The 22,784-nt window shown below is 31.3% G+C and overlaps 1 protein-coding gene and 1 long non-coding RNA gene across 3 annotated transcripts in view; one reads left to right on the plus strand and one right to left on the minus strand.

The window, feature by feature from the left end:
- LOC126769428 (uncharacterized protein CG43867) overlaps nucleotides 1-22,784 on the plus strand; it is a 327,165-nt gene that overhangs the window by 273,798 nt on the left and 30,583 nt on the right. For both annotated transcript variants that reach the window (XM_050488212.1, XM_050488213.1), the window contains exon 5: nucleotides 22,094-22,189. In XM_050488212.1, coding sequence (XP_050344169.1) covers nucleotides 22,094-22,189 — 96 coding nt within the window. The remainder of the gene's footprint in view (nucleotides 1-22,093; nucleotides 22,190-22,784) is intronic.
- LOC126769574 (uncharacterized) overlaps nucleotides 1-22,784 on the minus strand; it is a 114,853-nt gene that overhangs the window by 25,392 nt on the left and 66,677 nt on the right. The window lies entirely within an intron of this gene.

Raw genomic sequence — 22,784 nt, forward strand, 5'->3', positions numbered from 1 at the left:
ATAATCAATTTATAGCAAAGGTTTGTTTACTATTTAAATATTATATAATATTGGTATAATTTATGCTAATTCTTATTTCCACGTTGAATACATTAAGTCATCCGTGAAATTCCTCACAGGAAATCACGTCCAAAATTGTCACAGGAAACGTTGACGCTTCCCGCAATATTAACAACTTATCTATATTCGTCGGTCGTCTGTCCGTCCGTCACGAACGTAATTACTGGTAAATTTGTCACGATCTCTCCCGAGAGGCTATGTTTAAAGGGCAAACTTCTCACTAAACTGTTTCTTTATTTTCTTTTATCTTTCAAAGACAGCTATTAATTATTCGCATTTTCAACTGACGGTATTATAGTTCTAATACGACGGCGACTAGACAAAAGCTTACGACGCAATTAAAATAAAGATTTATATCTTTTATATCTGTTACGTTTTATCAAGATTTCTAAAATTCGTATAATATTTTGGACGTTTTTGTGGGCACGTGACTTCAAAATAAATAAAGCGATTCACTGATTCACTGTTGAATGATGATTACAAAAAAATATATATTTAAAAAAAAGAACAATCGAATAGGAAGTCAAAAAGTAACGTGAAGCAAAATAATAAGTTAACGAAACATTCAAATATCCAATAAGGAATATCTAAAAATTCCATAACTATCATAATTTTAGTGATAACCCATTACTACCCATCAAATATGTATTTATATACTATCAATTATTGTTTAAGCCTCGTAAAAGCGTTTATGCTTTAAAACTTTCATTCTAAAAGCGTTTCATATCACACATTGACATCAAACCTTTGCTTTAGCCGCCCATCAAATAAAGCCAATGTGTACTAAAAATATTGTAACACGTATAGTCACTAAGCAATCTGCATAGATATCAAAATAAAATAGACATGGCACTACGTTATTAATCTGAATGGACTTTTAAGTTAATATTATCTAAGACTAAATAAAAAACTTTTTTTTTAAAACTGTTAAAAAAATTTTTTTTGTTTTTTAAAAATTTTTTTTTAATATACTGCAGCACAAAATCTCTAAAGTACAATAATTTTAGAAAGTATAATACTAACATTTTCACTACTGATGTTAAAAAGATCTATTATGCGCGAATTATCTTTTAAATAACACATACGGTCTTATTTATAAACGATTAATAACGACGGTTTAGTTGAATACTCTCTTTCTGTCATCATTGATTTGACATTCGATAAAAGAAGACAGCATTGTTTAACCAACGATCCCTTAAACAACATTTATTAGTAAAGCCGATAATTGTTCTTATAAATGTACGTAATAAAGAAGATAACAATAAATAGATTACGAAACCACTTGCTGCGTAATATTTTAATTATTATTAACATTATGCACTTTTTTATAGTATTGGTAGGCGGACGAGCCGAGATGGCCTAGTGGTTAGAACGCGTGAATCTGAATCGATAATCGTGGGTTCAAGCCCGGGCAAGGATCACTGAATTTTCATGTGCTTAATTTGTGATTATAATTCATCTCGTGCTTGACGGTGAAAAAAACATCGTGAGGAAACCTGCATGTGTCTAATGTCAATGAAATTATGTCACATGTGTATTCTACCAACCCGCATTGGAGCGTGGTGGAATAAGCTCTAAACCTTCTCCTCAAAAAGGGAGGCCTTAGCCCAGCAGTGGGACATTAATAGGTTGTTACTGTAGGCGGACGAGCAAATAGGTCATCAAGTGGTAAGTGCTCACCAACGCCCATAGAGATTGGCTTTGTAAGAAATGTTAACCATCGCTGACATCGCCAATGCGCCGCCAACCTTGGGAACTAAGATGTTATGTGTTTAATTATTGTGAGCTTTAGAGTCGCGTTTCTGAACATGTCACTTCTTCTTTACTTTATGAGGTTTAGTGAAACACAACAACGTAATCATTTATATTAGTATTTATGACGATAGCGATAAGATTCATGTCGACATGTAATACGGCGTGAGTAATAACATAACACAGCTGTATAGTGTATACAGCGTGTTCTGTTTTTGGACACGCGCCAGACCGTGGATCCTGCGTTAGGTCTTTTTGCTTTGCAACCGACGGTAGATCACTGATATTAGAGAAGAAATCAATGTCTTTTTAACGACAGCCATTTCAATTTGTTAGAAACGTAAGGTTATATTTTATTGGTAGTTTTATCATGATATGAGTCATTATTAATCAGCTTTAAAATTCTCAACGAACCTGTAGGAACTCCAGTGTTTCAAATATCCATGGGCGGTAGTAGTAACGTCCCATCAGGTGAGCTTCTTGCCCTTTTGCCCCTGATAACGTAAAAAATTATAACGATGTTAAATGATTTTACCAAATTACTAAACCTTTTTAGCGACAATGTATTTTATTTTGTAACTTTCATAATGTCATAGACTGTACTGACATTTATATGTCTATTCCATAACAATCGGTGCAGTAGCTTAGTTGTGATAAAGTAAACATTCAAACAAAACTGCTATCGCATTTATAATATTATTATGAAGTCTGATAAACTTAAAAGATTCTTCTATCACGTTTTTACGTTTAATAAACATTCATTCATTAACTTAATCATAATCTTTTCTACCTTAAGAATAATATACAATTTAATTATAATGAAATTAGTAAATTTTTGACAGCTTAAAACAAAAATAACAATCTGAAGATCCCGTCTGAAGGGCCCGGCGAAAAGATTTTAAGAAACATCTCTCTGAAGCATCTCTTTATTCCATTAATCTCACCGCCCTTAGCATTTGTGGATTAAAAACATCGCGACATAACTTTTACTTTTCTTTTAATGCACAACGCAATTTCCTTTTTATATTTTATTACGTCTAGAGTTACACTTGCTTTTATAAATTAAGACAAAGTTATTTAATAAAAAAAAGTACTTTTGTCGGAATATAAAAAAGGAGAAACAAAAAAATACACAGACTAATTAATCGTTATGACTGAATTTAATTCAATTTAAGATTTAAATTTATTTATTACTTCTTCGTGGAATTTTATTATAGAATCGAATACTTTTTATTATTAAATACATAAAGTAAATATTTACAAATATATAACGTGAACTATACGCATAATCATGTTAAATTAAAACGATATGCAATCACTATCACGTTTTGAATTATATGATCACGTATTAAAATGAGTCATGTAAACATATCAAAATATGCCTTACTCATTCCTATAACGAACCCTTTCCAGTTTCAAATATTATTATTAATTTCAATTTGATGATTCTAATATAATTATTTAAATAATAGAGAATCACTATCTAATAAAAAAGCGTAATTCGATAACTTACTCTTCTGGTATTATTATTAAATAAAATAAAAATTAATATTTATTTTTTATTGTAAATAAATTAAATTTGATACGAAAAAGTTCTTGTTAAACTCTCTCATATCAAATGTACATGAGTACATTGTACATGAGTATCAAATTTGAGGATTTCCCTCGTTTTGCTTGGGATTTCCCTAATAAGGAGAATTATAATCTGACAATGGGGCCAGCGCGAGAGTATACCCTATCAAACAAAAAAATAATATTTTCAAAATCGGTCCATAAATGACGAAGAAATCGGCGAATATAATATGCTTATTAATGTCCACTATTATAAATAGTCGATATGTCATTTTCCGAGATGGCCCAGTGGTTAGAACGCGTGAATCTTAACCGATGATCGTGGTTGAAACCCGGGCAAGCACCGCTGAATTTTCATGTGCTTAATTTATTATTATAATTCATCTCGTGCTTGACGTGACATCGTGAGGAAACCTATAGGCTCCAAAAACATTCTCCTTGAAAAGGGACGGTAGGGTTTAGCCAACAGTGGGACATTTACAGGCTGTTACTGTTACTATTATTTTAATATCTACTATTTCTCTTTTAAATATCTACCTTAAATATTAATAATCCTGTTTCTTTATTTAACTAATCGCCCTCTGAACATTTATAAGTAAGGCCGATATTTTCTAAACGAATATCGATTGCAATTCATCAGCGATAAAGATGTATGTAATGAACTATTGACCCGAGACGATTGATCGATTGATCGAGACGTTCATTTCTATATGTATTCTATACTATACGTAAGTGTTGGTTTCGTGGCGCCTATCTCATTCATTAAATAAATTAAAAGACGTCGAAATATCGAGAAAAAAATTGTTATTTAAAAACAAATATTTTAGTATCACTCATATACAGTACAGTACAGTAACAGCCTGTAAATGTCCCACTGCTGGGCTAAGGCCTCCTCTCCCTTTTTTGAGGAGAAGGTTTGGAGCTTATTCTACCACGCTGCTCCAGTGCGGGTTGGTAGAATACACATGTGGCAGAATTTCGATGAAATTAGACACATGCAGGTTTCCTCACGATGTTTTCCTTCACCGAAAAGCACGAGATGAATTATAAACAGAAATTAAGCACCTGTAAATTCAGAGGTGCTCGCCCGGGTTTGAACCCACGTTCATCGGTTAAGATTCACGCGTTCTTACCACTGGGCCATCTCGACTTCATATACTACATCAATATATATAGAATACAAAATTTAAAAAACCTTAATTTTGTCTATACGAATTCGAAAGTAGCTAGTAGTAGCTAGTAGTAGTAGTAGTAGTAGTAGTAGTAGTAGTAGTAGGTAGCTAGTATTGCATTATTATAATTATAAATCTATGTGAGCCTATATTGCTTCAAGGTTGACTGCTCATAAACAATAATGAACATGTCTGTTTGTCCTGATTCTGGGTGTAATTATCTATATAAGTATGTATTTACAAAAGAAAAGTAGTATATGTAGTATATCATTTGTCTGGTTTCCATAGCACAAGCTTTGTATAAGCTTAATTTGGGATCAGATGGCCGTGTGTGAAAAATGTCCCAGGATATTATTATTATTATTATTATTAATAGAAATTAACGAAAGTCTCCGCCTATCAATCTTACACAATACAATATGGTAATAAATGTGTCTAAACTCGTAATGATTAAAAACAGTAGGGCTATACTGTAAGAACAAACTCAAAACTCACCGCAGAAAACGGTCGCGAAATGTCAAAGTAATATGCGATATGCGACATTTCAAGAATACACGCATCAAAATAGCAATAGTTTCTAGCGCTATTTTGATACATAAACAAAATATATAATTTTATTAAAATTTTTGAAAAAATAGCTTTTTTTAAACAAGTATCTAAATATAGCAGATTGTATATATTTTTTGTTTTATTGCAGTTTCCAATGGAACGCGTTTTAGCTACCATAAATTTCTTTCTTTTTTTTTCGCCTGCTGTTGTACTTTTTTTACGCTACACTATCTTTCTACAATACAATGACTAAAGCGATTTTACGCCGTTTATTTTGCGTTAGCCCAGTGGTCGAAACTCGACGAGTTTGACATCTTAACATTTTTTTAATTGGTAACACTAAATTACTGGTAATTACTAATTAATCAACAAAAAAACTAAAATCGACAAACATCGAAGAAAAAGTTACTGAACTGTTATATTTCTGTCTATTTATATATATATATATATATATATATATATATATATATATATATATATATATATATATATATTTGATTATACGATTTTGAGAAAAAATTGTATGAAGCGAGATTGAATCAATCAGCAAGGAGTCTTTCTGTATTTTGTAAATGGAAAGTTTTTGTGTTTTATAATCTGTTCACTGTATATAAAAGTCAAGATAACCCGATGCTGAAAGATATGTATGTGAATGAAGATTTTCATGAGTAAATTCGTATGCAAAGTACTATATCACCAAAGAAGAAAAACGTTGTTAAGAAACCTTCTTGTATTAAGACATAGTTTTTTTATATAGTATAGGTAGGCGGACGAGCATGTTGCCTGATGGTAAGTGGTCACAAACGCCCATAGACATTGGCATTGTAAGAAATATTAACCATCGCTTACATCGTCAATGCGCCACCAACCTTGGGAACTAAGGTGTCCCTTGTGCCTGTAATTACACTGGCTCACTCACCCTTCAAACCGGAATACAACAATACTATGTACTGCTGTTTTGCGGTAGAATATCTGATGAGTGGGTGGTACCTACCCAGACGAGCTTGCACAAAGCCCTACCACTAGTATATTTATAGTAAGAAATTCAGACATATTTTGACGACACATAGATCACGACGATGGGGTAGCCCATGCGATGGACATAAGCCATAGCCAAGGAATACATCGTCTGCACAGTTGACTGTGCTCCGGTTAAAACTTCGAAATCGGTTTATAAGATATGACTATCATAAATTGTTAATATAAATTAATTCTTGATATCAATAGTGTATAACTAACATTAATAATAATATGTTATATTAGATTATATACAACTAGATGTCGGTTACCTTTGATTAGTGATTCAAATGCAAATTATCTCGCCCTTATTAACAAGATACATTAACATACATCGGTAATGGTCTACAAACCATTCCGATGGTATAATAGAAATAAATTGTGTAGAAATAATGCATTTGTATTAAATTACCATTGGTTTTTGTTTTCATTGTGATAAGAGTTAATCCACTGAAAATCCTGGATTCAAATCGGTGAAGGTGAATGTAAAATTTCGTAAGGAAACTTGCAGGTTACCACCGTATAGACTTCTGTATATACCAAGCCGCTTTGGAGCAGGGTGGTGGATTAAGATCAAAAGCCTTATCTTCAATTTACTGGATGTTATTTTTCTTTTAATTTTAGGCGCGGGTCTTATCTTACACGTAATTTTTAGACAAAGTAAAATTGCCCTTATTACAATACCCGTATCTTCTTTTTGAAGTGCAATAAGATAATTAACGCGTTTGGAGCTATTACGCTGTTTTCAAACAATATTTCAAGCCTCTATTAATATTGCCTACGACATCTTATTTTCATAACTTTGCAGTTTAAATTACAAATATAAGTAAATACTAGAAAAATTACAATAGTAGTAAATAACAGAAGAACGTATGGTTAAACATTATGTATAGTATTATCTATGATATAAGCACTAGAATTCCTAGTATATGTGTGTAACGCCCCGACGGCGCCGATAATGGATAGGTGGGCGAAGAAACGCCCTAGAAAGTGTATTGACGCTAAAGTATATACATATACGTTTCAATTTTAACAAAAACAAATGCTTTCCTTATATTGTACGTATCACAAATAAGATAAAGATAAAAAAATGTAACGTCCTTACTTATATTATAAATGCGAAATTGAGTTTGTTTATTTGTTGCGCTCTCACGTTTTAGCTATTCAACCGATCATCAAGAAATTTTGCATATGCGTTCTTAAGGGATTGTCCCTTCAATATAAATACAACAGAAATGTATTAGTTTAAACTTTTCATATAAACTTTTGGAAAAGTTTGAATTAAATGAATAAAAATTATAAATTAAACATCGTATTCAAAGTCCAGAAAGTATTCCTCGAACATAATGCAGACATTCTGCTTAGTGGAGCGAACGCGGTCTGGCAATTACCCAACTTGGGAACTCCATTTTTCTTTCTATTTTATGTAACCTGTCTATCTTCTGTCCTTGAATCTAAGGTATTAGTGGAGTTGGTTCTTACAGTATAGCTGTATAAGAAAACTTGAAATGTCAGAAAGTGACGTGCAATATTTGACTAATAATAATAACATTAAAAGAACACGCGCATCAAAATAGTGTAACACCAAAAGTCTTAAATATAAGGTTATCAATATTTCACGAGTAAGCTACAACATGAATTCTTCGCAGCAAAGCTATTCTGAACGAACTTCATTACTCTCACATGAAATGCTTACAACCGACATATGGTGATATACTATTTTGATACGTGTATTCTTGAACTGTTATAATTATTATGGTCAATGTCACTTTCAATCACTTTCTGACATTTCATCCACGGCAAGTTTCGAATTTGTTCGTATATACACGGTAGAACGTTTTTGTCAAATGAGACATTCAATAATATCAAGGCATATTCTGATATACCTTAATTTGATTTTGTGAAAAAAAAAGAATCTATATTTATAAAATAGTTTGGTAGATACATCTTTAAAGCACAGCCAGAACTACTGAGACTGGAAAGCTGAAACTCGAAACATAGTTTTATTATGCAACGTAAGCATCCGCTATGAAAGGATATTTAGAAATTTCAACTTAAAGGGGCGGAAAGTTACCGTAACTTTGTTTGAATTTTACCCCTACTGTATTAGTAGCTAATTCTATAGGTATATAAAATAGAAATTTTGCTTGTTCTTACAATTTTAGCAGGTATTATTCTCCACACTAGACATGTTCTTGGTCTCATACAAAACATAATTTACCAAATGTTGGCAATAGTCCGCCTTTGCGCATTATGTTATTATTATAATTATTTATGTTACTCTAATGTCTTCTTGACATGTTGTTCAAAAAATTTTAAATAAATAAACAAACTACACAGATTTTTTTACTTTATTCTTACAAACAATTATAATTTGCAAACAAATTATTCTACACAATCTAAAAATAATAGCTAAATTTACTCTACTGGATACGAATATCAGGTTTTATTAAATTATTTGAGATCTACAGTATAAAAAAATGTGTGTTTATAAACGAAAAGGTTACCACCACCTGTATTTATATATATATATATATATATATATATATATATATATATATATATATATATATATATATATATATATTCAATGTAAACAACATGTGACAAAAACAACTATTTCATCATCGTAATGGATAAATATTTGATCGCTTACCCTTACAGATGAAAGAACTATTACATTTTATCGAAATTAATTCTTATTTTAACAGTATAAAGTCCAAATTAGCTCAACAATTATAATATTGCGACCCCTTAGTAAGTCAGTGAGGGATACATGGGGTATTAGCCCTCTAGTTAAATGACTTAGATCGATATTTTGCCCTTAATATGTAATTAGACGAGAGAAACCACCTAAAAAGGTCATGGTACATATATTTTGTATTTGGATAGAATCCAGTACTGGTAACATTGACCTTGCCTAAATTCATGTATCGATTGCCTTTTGTTGCCAACGTTGGCAACATATGTACCGAAAATATAATTTTGATTGAATAAGTTAAAATTTTGTATCGCTATCGATACAAAATTATTGTAATTATACGATTGTACATATACTATTTACCAATATAATCATGGCGATTAGTTGAATACTGAAGAGTATAGAATATATAGTTGATGTACTGCAGCGCCATCTAACGGTGAGTTACAGCAAAGTTGATAGCATAAAAAAAATTCCCAAATAAATTTCATATAAATGTCAAAGTGATCGGTCAAAGGGTGTCAAAATACGAAGTCTAATAATTTGAAACACATATATACTAACGTACATTTATATAAATAGAATTTACGTCGCAAGTAAATAAGTAAATAAATTAGCTTTTAATAAATATAAGGGTACCTAAAAAAAAAGCTTTTTGACTTTATACTAAAAATCTGAAAGATCAAATAATAACTAGTACTAAATAATCGTAGTCTATATTTGATAAACTAAAAACTCATTAAAAGCTGTTTAATTTATCAAAAAAGATTGTTTCATATACATCTATAAAATAAATTAATATGGAAGAATAATTATTAAGTTTAAAACATTTAACTATATATTTCTGTTGTTAAAGAAGTAAATATTAATCTAATTAAGCTGTAATAAAAACCTAATAAATTTAAATTAAATAAATAAAGTCAGACTATTAGTTTCGCCATCACCATACTAGATGTCGCTGCATCGTAGAAATTCATACTATTGTTTTGTTCACGCACGATGGTAAGTAGGCAATCATTTATTTATCAAACTTACCACCCTAACAAGGTCGCGGATTCAATCCTGTATTTTTGACGTGAAATTGTACGTGAGTACAAAATCACATAATAACTTTTATTCATATTTATTCCTATAGCGAGACTATTAGTTTCAACGTCGCATACTAGATGTCGCTGCATCGTAAAAATTCAAGCTATCGTTTGGTTCGCGCAAGATGGTAAGTAGGCGATCATTTAATGAACAAATTGTCCGACCTAACAAGGTCGTGGGTTCGATTCCTGTATTTTTGACGTGAAATTGTACGTAAGTACAAAATCACGTAATAAATGTTTGAAATTAATTAATGAATTAAAAATTTTGCGATTAGTAAACATCTCACTTCGTACCGGCTTAGTTTTCTTATACATAGCGTTATAACGTTACACTTTGTGATGTGTAGGTATATGTATGTGTAACGATATTATAATCTTATTCTTTTTTAAATAAAACGCAGTTATTGTCTGTCGGCGCCACACCGTACAACTTCCATATCTCAGAAAATAACTTATACAGAGGTAAATGATTATTCGAAACATTTTAATATATTAGTAAAGGCTATAATTCTTTGAAATTATAATTGAATTTGTTCAACCGTTATATATAATAATTAATTTAATACTTAAATGCTAGTGACAGTTTATATATCATAATTCCGTTTGGAACGTGCTATATATTTAGAAAGTAACTACTGTCGCTACTAGACAGTCGTAATTTTTATTTTTATTATGGAAAACTAAAAACATCAGTCTAAAGCCTTGCGTTTTTTTGTTTCTAAAGCGCTCATTAGATGTCGCTGCAAAAAGCTGCGTAACACATCACGACGAAGCGTCACTACAATTAATCTTATTATTATAAAATAACTTTCAAAATTAATTTCGATAACATTAATTTAACAGCTCCGTGAATTAATCTTATATACATGTAATTAAGTTTTTGTATAATGAATTTTTTTTTTGGATGTTTGTATCAAGAACGGAAGGGATTCTAATAACATTTAAAATAGTAATCGAATCTATCATAGAGTACATATAATACTTGTTTTATAATTTATTAAATTAAAATTAAGTACTAAAATTTAATTTACGACAAACGAAGCGGAAACATGTTCAGAATAACTCAGTACTATGATAATTTTGTATGAGCCGAGATGGCTCAGCGGTTAGAGTACGTTAATTATAAACAAAGATTACGGGTTTAAGCCAGATAAAGGTCAGCTTATTAAAAAGAGTAACAACTGATTTTCTTGCCGGTTCTTCTCGTTAGAATCCATTTTACGAACCATCAGCTTTATATAAAAATTGTAAAATGACCATTCAAAAGTGCTTGTGAGAGTCTAGTTGAATGAGATTTTTTTTTAATATTTTTTTTTTTATTATAATTATTATAGTGAATATCGCATAACATTTTGACATTTCACGATCGTGTTCTTTTTTTTTTTTTTTTTTAAAGCTGGAATAACGCATTACGCGTTTCCCCCACGGGAACAGTGGGGGGGGTATGTGGGACTCGCCGGTGTCCATGGCGCCGAGTGCGCCCCGAACATCGGAATACCCACTAAAAAACCAGCGGTACCCTTTCCGTCTTAACGAGGAGCGCCACGGGATCGCTTTCGCATGCTACCGTGGCGCTGTCACATTTTGTTCTTACTGAATATCTCTACTGCCACAGTCTGATAAGAGAACACAACAGAAAAATAATTTAACAAGATCGTTTTGTTTATTTGCAAAAACTTAGCTATATTATTGATGACATACTTGTACATTTATAGCGGGCCTTGTAATAGCCGATGACAATAGTTTTAATCAAATAATGTGTCAATAGTGCGAGATAATCCTGATAAGTCAGGCGTTGTAAATATAACTTGCTCCATTTTAATTAGATTACAGCTGCGCTGAATAAAATACATTCGGTGTATAAATAATAAATAAATAAATATCCTTGGGATATTATTCACACACGGCCATCTGATTTCAAACTAAGCAGAGCTTGTACTATGGAAACCAGACAGTATATGAAGTGATATTTTCGATGGCATTGATATATCTAAAACAATTTCTAATAGGAAGTTTGGAAGGTATTTTAAGGTCGATGAGAATAAAATTTAAAGTTAGTACATTTTCTCTGACATAGAAATTCACTTCTTCCATGGGAGAAACGGTAGTAATCACACCTCTTTTTAATTTTGCTTCGTCAACATCCATACTAATATTATAAATGCCGAAGAAATTGTGTTTGTTCGTTTGTTTCTTACGCTTTCACGTGTTATTTACTCAACCAATAATCGTGAAGCGAGTAAAACTGACAGTAAAAAATAGAAGACTACTAAAAAATAAATATGATTGGTCCTTGACAAAGATATAAAGAGGCAAGTTACTTTTATTATATGTATAAATCGGTGTTATTTTATATCTCAAGTTATATAGTGTAAAGTAAAAGGTATAACGTCAGTACATTCAGCTCGCATGAACCTTCGATTTCCTTAACAGTCTTGTCTGATTCGGTCGTTGTTCCTGGACCGTTTCCAAAATACGTCACAAGTTGTAAGTAAACATTTAGTCGCTATAACTTATAACTGTTTGCTTTAAAGCTTAAATTTAATATTTTACTTTAGAGGTATATTATTATTAGACTGATTAGTATATCAAAGAATATTCAGAAGTTTATATTGCATTTTTTCTTATGGTGCTGTGCGAGCGCAGTATGTATTTAGGTGTAAAATGACAGTACATACTCTACAGCCTGCACTTACATAAGCGAGTGCAACCTGCGAGTATTCCATGCTAAAAGATTTAGCAAAATTACGGATCACACAGAACTTATTTACTGCACTCACGTAGGTTCCCCTTTTCTCGGCTGACGGTGTCAAGGCCAATAGGGCAAATAGCAATAATACGGAAAAAAATTGACTGTCTTTCTTGTACGTGTACACTCGTCTTAAGGATTAGGAATTGCCACCAAGTACTAGATCATGTACAGAATCCGTCGCGACGTAGTGCAATAAAACTGCATCGTTATACACTTTTTTAGTAACTTCGTTATTCTTTGCCGAGATTTATTAGTCTGTTTGTCTGTTTAGTATTCTTTCCTCCAGAAGGTTATATCTAGCTTTTAAAAGTACCTAGCTTATTTTTATCTTCATAATTTATATTATCAAAATTAATATTTCATAAATAGAAGCTGTTATAGAGTTTGGACCAGTCGCATTGCCAGCTGGATAAAGACCCCGGTGCAACATTGCATTGACTCATACAAATGTTGCCTTTTTTTTCTTTGTAATAATAAAAAATATAATAATTATGTTGGGAAAAATTTGTATTGCTAGTATGAAAATATTATCTATTTCATATGTTGCTTCTAGAGGCCAACTCACGTTACCCTGATGCACTGCACCGCGTCGCCCGTAGTTATGCAACTGGTTTAAACGACTTAAGCTTAAGCAACTAAGAATGGACCAATGTATGAATAACATTATTTCTTACTTATTAACTTTGATGCTCGATAAAAAACGTTAATTATTTTAATTATTGTCACAAAAATACCCCATTATAAATAATTTTAAAAACATACTCAGATATTTTTTATCATCAATTTACTTTTTAAGATTATCACATAGAAAAGTACATAATAAATATAATATGTTACCTATCTTCCTACGCAATAGAGAACTGCAATCATTTCAATTCAAAATGTACCAAAGATTTATTTTAGAAAGAACGAATGAATGAAATCCAATTTATATTTTATAACGAGAACATATCTTTTTTACATGCTAAGCACAAACGCCGCTGGAATTAAACTGAAATTTTCAAGTCAAACTTTATATTCTGAATGGTTCGTTAAACACTACATATGTGTTACCTAAATATGTGGATTATGTGTTTCGGTTGAAGTTTTTGCTACGTAGTACGTTTTTGCATAGGCAAAATATTTTATTTCTTTGTTTTTTTTTTTTTTAAGTAAGTGTTTAATTTTGCTTATTAAGTAAGTTGAGCATAGTAAATATCATATCTTCCACAGATTAAGAAATCTCTTATTTTAAGGAGGTTATTAAAATGGTATTAATTCCAACGCTCTCCAAAGCCTGTTGACGATACATGTGATAGAATTTTATCACAATTTTCATGTATTAAACGCAAAGAATATATCTATAGTTAATGATAATACACGAATAAGCACTTGGTTACTTAATATCGTCCAGTTTTCACCAGCCATCCTCAGGAGTGTCCGTCTTATAAAATTATACACTTAATGCAAAAAATATCGATTTAAAATTGAAGTAGTTGAAATGTACAAGACGCGGAAAGTGGAAAATTAGGTGCAGCATTTAGTCTATGTAATTAAGCCCGAGAGATGGAAAATAAGATTAGGTTGAAATTAATTAAAAGAAAGAAAAAACTGTTCATTTAGGCTAAACGTTGTAAATTTACATAATAAATATGCTTGACAAGAAACGTCAAAAATGTCTATAGCTAAACAAGTTCTATGAATATTTATGGAATAAGCTGTAAAGCTTATGCCAGAGCTATTGTAATATATTTCGAGTTTTTTTTTTTTTAATAAGAATTGTTTTGATAGTCATTTCACGTACTGACATATAACATAAGACGTCTGGAGTTAAAGCAAACCATAAAAAAAATTTGAATAACGATGTTGACCTTTTTATTGTTAGCATTAAGTTAACCGCACAAATGTGGATAGCTAGAAAAACTTTTTGGTGGTGGTAAGATTTTGTGTATTCCCGTCAAATTATGTACCACATGTTGAAACAAATGATGAGTCGATGGTAAGTAATGGAAAAATATTTTATTTTCTATGATTGGCGGTGTTAGTAATGCTTAACATTTCTTACAGCGGCAACTGACGGTGGCGACGACTTGGTCCTTACAATTAGGTGTTCCATTTCGCTTTCTTATATTAAATTAAGAGATAAACAAATTATTCATATACTTATTACAATTAAAATATATATTGTTTATTTTTCTAACATCATTCTCGCTTTTTAACTCGTCAATATCGAAACGTAGTATATGTACATTCAATGTTCAAAAAATCTTAGCTATAAAGATAAAAATAAACAAGTCCGCGGCAGAATATTAAAAGCACTATGTAAATATCGATCCATAGAATGTAACGCGGCACGTCCTGTAGGATATCGCCGGCTCGTAGTCGGTTAGTTCGCTTCCGTGCCGCAACGAGCGCATACGTCGCTTTCTGAGTTCGAATTTTAAAATAAATTGTACAGAGCCGTACGTTTTTAAACGCGTTAATCGACTGTATAAACCGGACTTTAATACAGTGCATAAAATATCTGTGATATTTTCGCGCCCTTTTAAATTAATAAAAAAACTATTATTGTTGTTGTGTATTGATAAGTGGTAATATTATTAAGTGGGCAACGATATTAGTGTTAACCGTTACACTTAACACTGTGGATGGTATTCGATACGGAAGCCATTTATATTATTATTGACTGTGCGATAACGATGTAATTTGTTAAAAGAATACTTATTAAGTTAATTAAAATGAGAAATGTAAACTTTAAATAACATTTTACAAAAAATCAGTTGAAGGCCTAAACTTTACAATGTTTTATTGCCGTCGGTTCGTAATTAAAATTTAATACGAAAAAGGTTTTAATTACATTAGTAGTTGATTAATTTTAGTTCTTTTGTAACAAAATGAATGTTTCTCTAGTTTTATACTTTTTAAATATTTTAAAGATATATTAGACATTTTATTCGCCAATTAAACCAAGTTCGCCAGTTTACCAAAAAACACGCGCATTTAAATTGACAGTGACATAAGTTTTACATACTAAAGGATATTTTTTTTATCTTAATATATATAAATGATTATTAAATCTAAACAAAATTTTAAAATGTCACACTTCACAAATAATTTTAATGGTGTTTAATGTTTTGTTAAATAAACTCATGTAACATAGATTTTCCACTACCTCTGATTTATTATCTGTGGGAATATGGCGCAGTAAATCTGACTTAGTAAAGTTAATTAGAACTTGAGATGTGAACACAGGGTCGAGTGAAGTTGAATTAGAAGGAGATAATGTTTGCAGCTAGTAAATTAAATTCTTCTTATCTTCTCCTTTTGTGTTCATTAATGCAGTTATTTCAGCCGGACTTCGTTCAGGTTGAACAATAATCTATCTAAGAAAATATTTTATAGGAATATTTTTGATACTTTGGGTTACATTATTACAATTTTCGTTTTCATTTTTCGATCTCTATTTTTTTTAAATAAAATACAAACTATGTTACTGATAATATAGCTTTCTCTAGGTGAGGGATTTTTTTAATTTGGTTTAGTAGTTTTTAAGGTTATCCATTACAAACAAACATAAAAAATAAAAACAAATCTTACTTCTTTCGAATATTAGTATAAATATAGATCATATAAAACATATTATATTATAAAAATAGTTTATAACAAGCGCTGCATACTCTAGCACTAAGCGTTTTTATAGGTATCCTGGTCACCGCAGTGGTTTTAGTGGGTAAGAATATCATATCCAGTCCCCTCTCTCATGGGAGCCGGGTACCTTTCTGAAGGTTTCCACTGCGTGAAAAAAAATGTATCCAGTGCAAACAGTAAAACAAATAATCTTGATACATCATAGAAAATGTGTTAAATTAAAATACAAAGATCAATTAAGTAGGGGTACATAATAGATGACGCGTGAAAATCGATATTATTAAATAGTTACCATCATTTTTTACGCGGTAACGACGCTGGTAAAACTTTTCTCATTACAGCCGGACGCGTAACGTATACTTCAGTAAACCGCGACAGGGTTGATTGAAAAATAAATAAAGAATAAACTGATTCGGGAAATTACATTCTGTGCATGAAAATCGTGATTTATATATAATCCGTGTTTTAAAAAATTACGAACTGAATTTTCTTTATGAAAATACGTTTTTTTTTTAATAGGAACAGTCCAAGATCTCGTCCTTCATTCTAAGAACAATCATTATTTATAACTAGTGGTATGTTCGATGGATCTTCTATCAGTAACATTTCAGGAACTATTCTAATTGTTGTTAAATGTCAGTTTTAAAATTTTTCTGCTCTGAATATATAAAATGTAATGCTTTAATCAAGCGAGGAAGTAAATTATGCGTAAACAAATGAAGAGACCACGCACTTTTCACGTTTGTTACAACACAAATGACGCATTTCATATTGAAACACTTCACTTATTTAAACCCCTTATATAAGTATATTAAGTATGAATTTTCAAAATTCTGAAAGAACTGAAGTAAGATCTTAAATGACGATGCACTTTTAAAAATCCTTTCCTAGTTCTGGCAAATATTAATAATGAGCTCCTGTGCAAATTTTTATACGTCTACTCTAAACGATTTCAGAGATATGTTGGATGTTAACAGTCAGTTTATCAGTTTAACCGTATACCTATTCATTACATATTAATTCATAAACTTACTTAACGCTGTGATGTGTAATGCAATTTTGTTACTCGATCACGCTCGAATGGCTGAAACTACTTAAATGCTTAAAAAAATCAAAAACTTTACTCAACATTGAAGCATTACACCTGCTTATTGATAGTCAAACTAGAAACTACCACCGGTTCGAAAATGAAATACCCAGCCTTGAGAAGAACCGGCGAAAGAAACTCAGTGGTTTTTTTTAATATCATGATTATTTTATAAAAAAAGAGAAATAGCCATGCGATCGTTTCATTCCCAAGATGTGCTATCATCCATAAATTCATAAATTCTGTAATAACCTTTAGCACATAAGCGATCCTTTACATTTTTTTTTAATTAAGCAATTGTGGCATTTTGAACGCTTTCTGGGATTTGTAATAAAAGGTGGCATATCAGATAATATTGTCATTAATCATGTACTTCACGGTACGTTTCAATTAGTTATTACAAAAACTAAAGCTCCTAAGCCAAGCGATGCTTAAAATGTTTAAGAAATTGTGTTTTATAAACTCGCCTTTTATCCAGCGTTTTTGTCCGAAACCAGCTGAGCTCTTCAATCCCACTTGTATACTCATTGAATGACTTAATAGATCTTATCTTATAACGTATTATATAATGAAACAATGGGATCGTAACGTCCAAACATAAGGTTCCAAATAAAGGGACGACCCAAAAAGAAACAGGACGCTACATCCGAGATATCTAATTGTGATTCGTGTTAAACTTTGATCTATTCTTGAAGCCAAATGGGACATGTTGCTTAAACACGGATTGATTGACGAAACACATAAACAACTATTAAGTATGTAATTTGTTATTGGAAAATAAATAAACATGAAACCGTGGGTGGTAGAATTGTTACCTACTTAGTTAATTAACCATTTCAATTTGATGATTCAACGAATTTTCCTTATTTAATTGAATCGACGACTGTTTCGTCATGACTTTTCATTGTGTAAGGAAAATGAAGAAGAGATTGTAAAGTCAAAGAGTTTTCGAAGTGAAACTTTCAGTATTAATGAGAAATATTTAAAAGTCAGATTTGAGCGCAACGTCTGACGCAAACAGGTTTTGATTATTTAGCTTTACTGGGGCCTGACAGAATATTCGGCAATTTCGAACATCGCTTTTATCGAAATTATTCAATTGATCACGTGATAAATCAAATACATTTGTCATTTCTATACGTCTATACAAATGGCTAGGGAGCTGGCGAACAAAATTTCTATATTCTATTCGCTCATTTGGTTGACATTATTTAGTGATAATTGCGCATTAAGAAACATTAAAGACCGCATATTAATAACGCAGCTCTACCACCATGATACGCTACCTTAATAATTGACAGCGTTTTTAAATTGTAAAAAATGGGGCCATATAGTAGCCCTTCCTGTCTTAAACTCTGTAGTACAGATTCCTTCGTCCAGGGCTCTGACTTATGCTTTTGACTTATTCTGACTTATGTAGTAAACTTTAGGTTTTTTTTTATACATTGTGAAAGGCCACAGAAAAATGGTCCATTACTATGTGGCCTCTGATTATTTGATAACGCACAGCTAAAGCGCTTTTAAAGTTATTTAAAGGTGTGCTATATAATTTGGTCTCATGTTAGTGTCTTCGAGGAATGTTTCCATTACCTATAAAACTGAGAAAATGGATAAGACAGACGGCCAGGGCTCTAGATGTACGACTAGGACAAGGAATACTGGTTTCCAGGATGATTTTGACCATCTTCTGAACTTTCATCGTTATTGATATGAAACATAAACAAATTATATACTGACATGCCATCCCGTACCCTAGCTAAAACGAAATTTTAACCGCTAAAGCGCTTTAATTTGTTTCGACGCTACTTCTCAAGGTACATAACATCTTAGTTTCCAAAGTTGGTGGCGCTTTGGCGATGTTAGCGATGTTTAACATTTCTTACAATGCAAATGTCTATAGGCGTTGGTGACCGCTTACCATCAGGTGGCCCATATGCTCGTCCACCTACCTTGTTTTCCTGTGATTTTTTTAAATTATATTTATAATCAAAGTAAACTTGGAATCAGAATACAATTAAATAAAATTTGGAAATAATAATCATTTAACGCATTAATTAGAGAATCAAAAGAAATAGCAATAAATATCCACCCCACGAACGAGGTTAACAATAACAAGCATGAAAATTGTTAAAACGTTTAATGGGAAATAATATGATGCTCCCTGTGTCACGGTTCTCTATATTTTGTATTCTATACAAATAGATAAAATTGAAGTGTCTGTCTGTGATTTCAAAATATCTTTTTTATTATGGCTATTTGCGAGTTAACAAAACCAAAGCAATTTTAAACAGCCAGACTACCTCTACTGCCGAACAATTTAAATATTTTACATGTACAATTCAAATAGGCCTTATATACATTAAAATGGTAGATTTTGAAGGATTTTCGTCAAAAACTGAATTGCATCCTTGCATAGCCGCTGGTTATGCTGGTCTTAAATAAAAAGCCCATTTTAAAAACAGCTGACAAAATAGTTTTTCTTCGAATCGGTTAATTGCCTTCTTTATTGAGTAATGAATGATTTGATATCTAAATAAAATAATATTAAAAAAAAAAACTTTATTATCCCTGCTGTAACCAAACAGCATGGTCTCGTTTTTTCGACCATTTCTCTCTTATTATAACTCTTATAAATATACAGAGTTCAATAGCGAGTACCGACATCCGGACCAAATTTAACGACGCGTTCATTAATGAACGAATGAATAAAAACAAGGAACTTCAATATATAGTAACGCGTTGAAGGTTTTATATTAACTATAAATATTAACACTTCACTAGCATAAAATATTATATTAAAATATATTTATATTGAGTATGCTTTCAGTCGGTAAAATAATGTTTACGTTTAAAAATGTAAATATCATAAACTTCTCATCTTTACAGCTCACTTCCTCACGCTTTCATTACTAAATTAACTTGCTGGTACTTATGATATAAATAAGGAAGTATGTAACTAAATTCATTGCTGGCAACAGTTTAATTAGAGGACTCGGTAATGAACGAACTTGTATGCCTACGTAGTGTTTACACTTGACCGCACATTAAAATCAATGGATAACGTTTCAAAGCTTTACAAATATCAAATTTTATTACAACGTTACGTAGATAATATATTGACTTTTATATATATGGAGTTTCATAATTAATATTCGTACACGCAATAATACAAGTAAATTTTTTTCTGCAATTGATCCGTAACTAATGTGTATCCGATGTTTTGTTGAAACATATTTAGTTCATCCATGAAGTAATTTTATATTATGTTTACAATACGTGATTTTAAATAATCTATTTATCGATAGATCGTTTTTCAATCTGTACAAATAACTCAATCCTTTTTCACTAAAGCTTTTCTTTGTTGTCATGTTTTTATTATAATGATAGAAATATTGCACAACTGTTTTTTCGTTCGGGTTGGGCTTAGGATACCCTCTTTTAGGTTCAATTTATAGTCATATATGTCATCATTTATATATTTTTTTCTAAATTGCAATATTTGCTTTCTAGATTTCATATTGTTAAAAATATTGGTTTTATTCTAAATATATGTAATAAAGCTGCGTAGGTACTCCTTTTATTTTATAATCTAAAGTCGTACTATTTCGATGTCCAGTCTTTTTTCTCATAATTTGACTTAAAAGAAATGTCTCTTTACTTTTAGTCATAATATTACTATTACGCATAGACCGTAACCCGCAATGGCTCAGTTTAAACTACCCTGAAATTAAGTTTGATTCATGCTTATTTTATTGTCCATTTCAAAGTTTCCTCCTCAGTATGTCTATCATTTATTTTTCCACGTTCCCCGTCTAAGTGTTACCCGATATAGAAAGTTCTGGATATTCGTGGCGTCCCCTCGTGTCGTGAGTCAGGCAAATTACAGCGTTTGTGATTAATGCGATCTATTCCTGGGTATTCCTTCAACGGGAAGTATTCATTGTTCTTCGCATGTTTATTGCAAAATATATGACATAATAAAAAATTATTTTTTTTTCTTAAAAAATAGTTACACAGGAGCTAATAATATACCATCTTTTTTGGACTTAAAATTAAAATAACAAACTCTTACATGCCAGTGATATAAGTGTAAACTTTAAGTGCGATTTAAAATGTATTGACGATTCAACGCATAGTGTTGGACATAAAGCTGTCAGTATGTCATTAAAACTTATATACGCGGCGAAATGTGAGTATAGCGCTTCAAATGTATCTTAATCGTTATTCTATTTAGAAAAAAATACTTACCAATAATATACTAAATTGGGAAGCTATTTTGTTAAAGAATTATGCATAACTACTGTTAATAATATATGTATGTTTATATAATGTTATGTTATTGAACTTGATATATAATCGTATGTCAGTTCGCGCTTTGCGGTTACTTGTAATCACCTTGTTTATTATCGTCAAGGATCGTAACTGCATACTTATATGCTATGAATGATGATTGATGAATCTATTTCTGCGGTTTGTTTGATGAATATATTGTGTTTCAAAGAAGAAATATAATGGTACATAATATTTTGTTTTTATGATCATTTCGATGCGTGTAATCACAATGTGTGCTTAACGCAATATTTTAATGGCAATTTTCACAATATATTATTTAATGTCAAGATTCAATAGATCTTTAAAGATTAAAGTCAACATCAATAATTGATGTATCGTGATTTATTATATGTTATAAACATTAAATTGTCTGCGTTCCAGGTCCGCGCCATGGAGCAGCGGTTGTGCGAGTGGCCGGCTGGCGCTGAAGGGGCGCCGAAGGCCATCACGCGACTTGAAGGCCAAATTGAAGAACAGGTATATAAAAAAAACATCGATATATAATAAATATGTACCAGTAGATACGTACATCACATCATTCTACCGCGTCGTTGCTTTAGATCAAAAGCAATTAAAAGTAATTGAGTTTTCTTTCAAAAACTTCTAAGTAGTACCCCGGAATTTAAATGTTGTGTTCACCCTTCGTTTGCCAGGCAATGGGCCGGCACTCTCTCCGGTCTTGTAGGGTTGTCGTCTCATACGATTATGAGAGTGAGGGAATAGAGAATGCACCTGTATTTTCGCTCACACTTGTGCACTATATCGGTTGTGGAGTTGACTAATTGTAGCTCAGGAGAACATCATCAATTCCAGTATCAATGTAATTACATTCAAAAGAGACATAACATCTTAAATCGTTTGCTAACCAAACACTACACTGACTGTAATTTTTACTTCCAGCATTTACGTGATTATTTAATGTCGTGTGAATTTTGCTTCTATTTGTATACTTATACACCTACTTTAATAAAGTCTGCATAATATGTGATCAATTGCATCGAGGAAAAGTAAAGCCCTTTGTATTTATTATTTATTCTATTTTACTGTTACTGACCTTGAGGGAACCGTTTTG

This window comes from Nymphalis io, chromosome 7 (assembly GCF_905147045.1).
Source record: "Nymphalis io chromosome 7, ilAglIoxx1.1, whole genome shotgun sequence".
Lineage (NCBI taxonomy): Eukaryota > Metazoa > Arthropoda > Insecta > Lepidoptera > Nymphalidae > Nymphalis > Nymphalis io.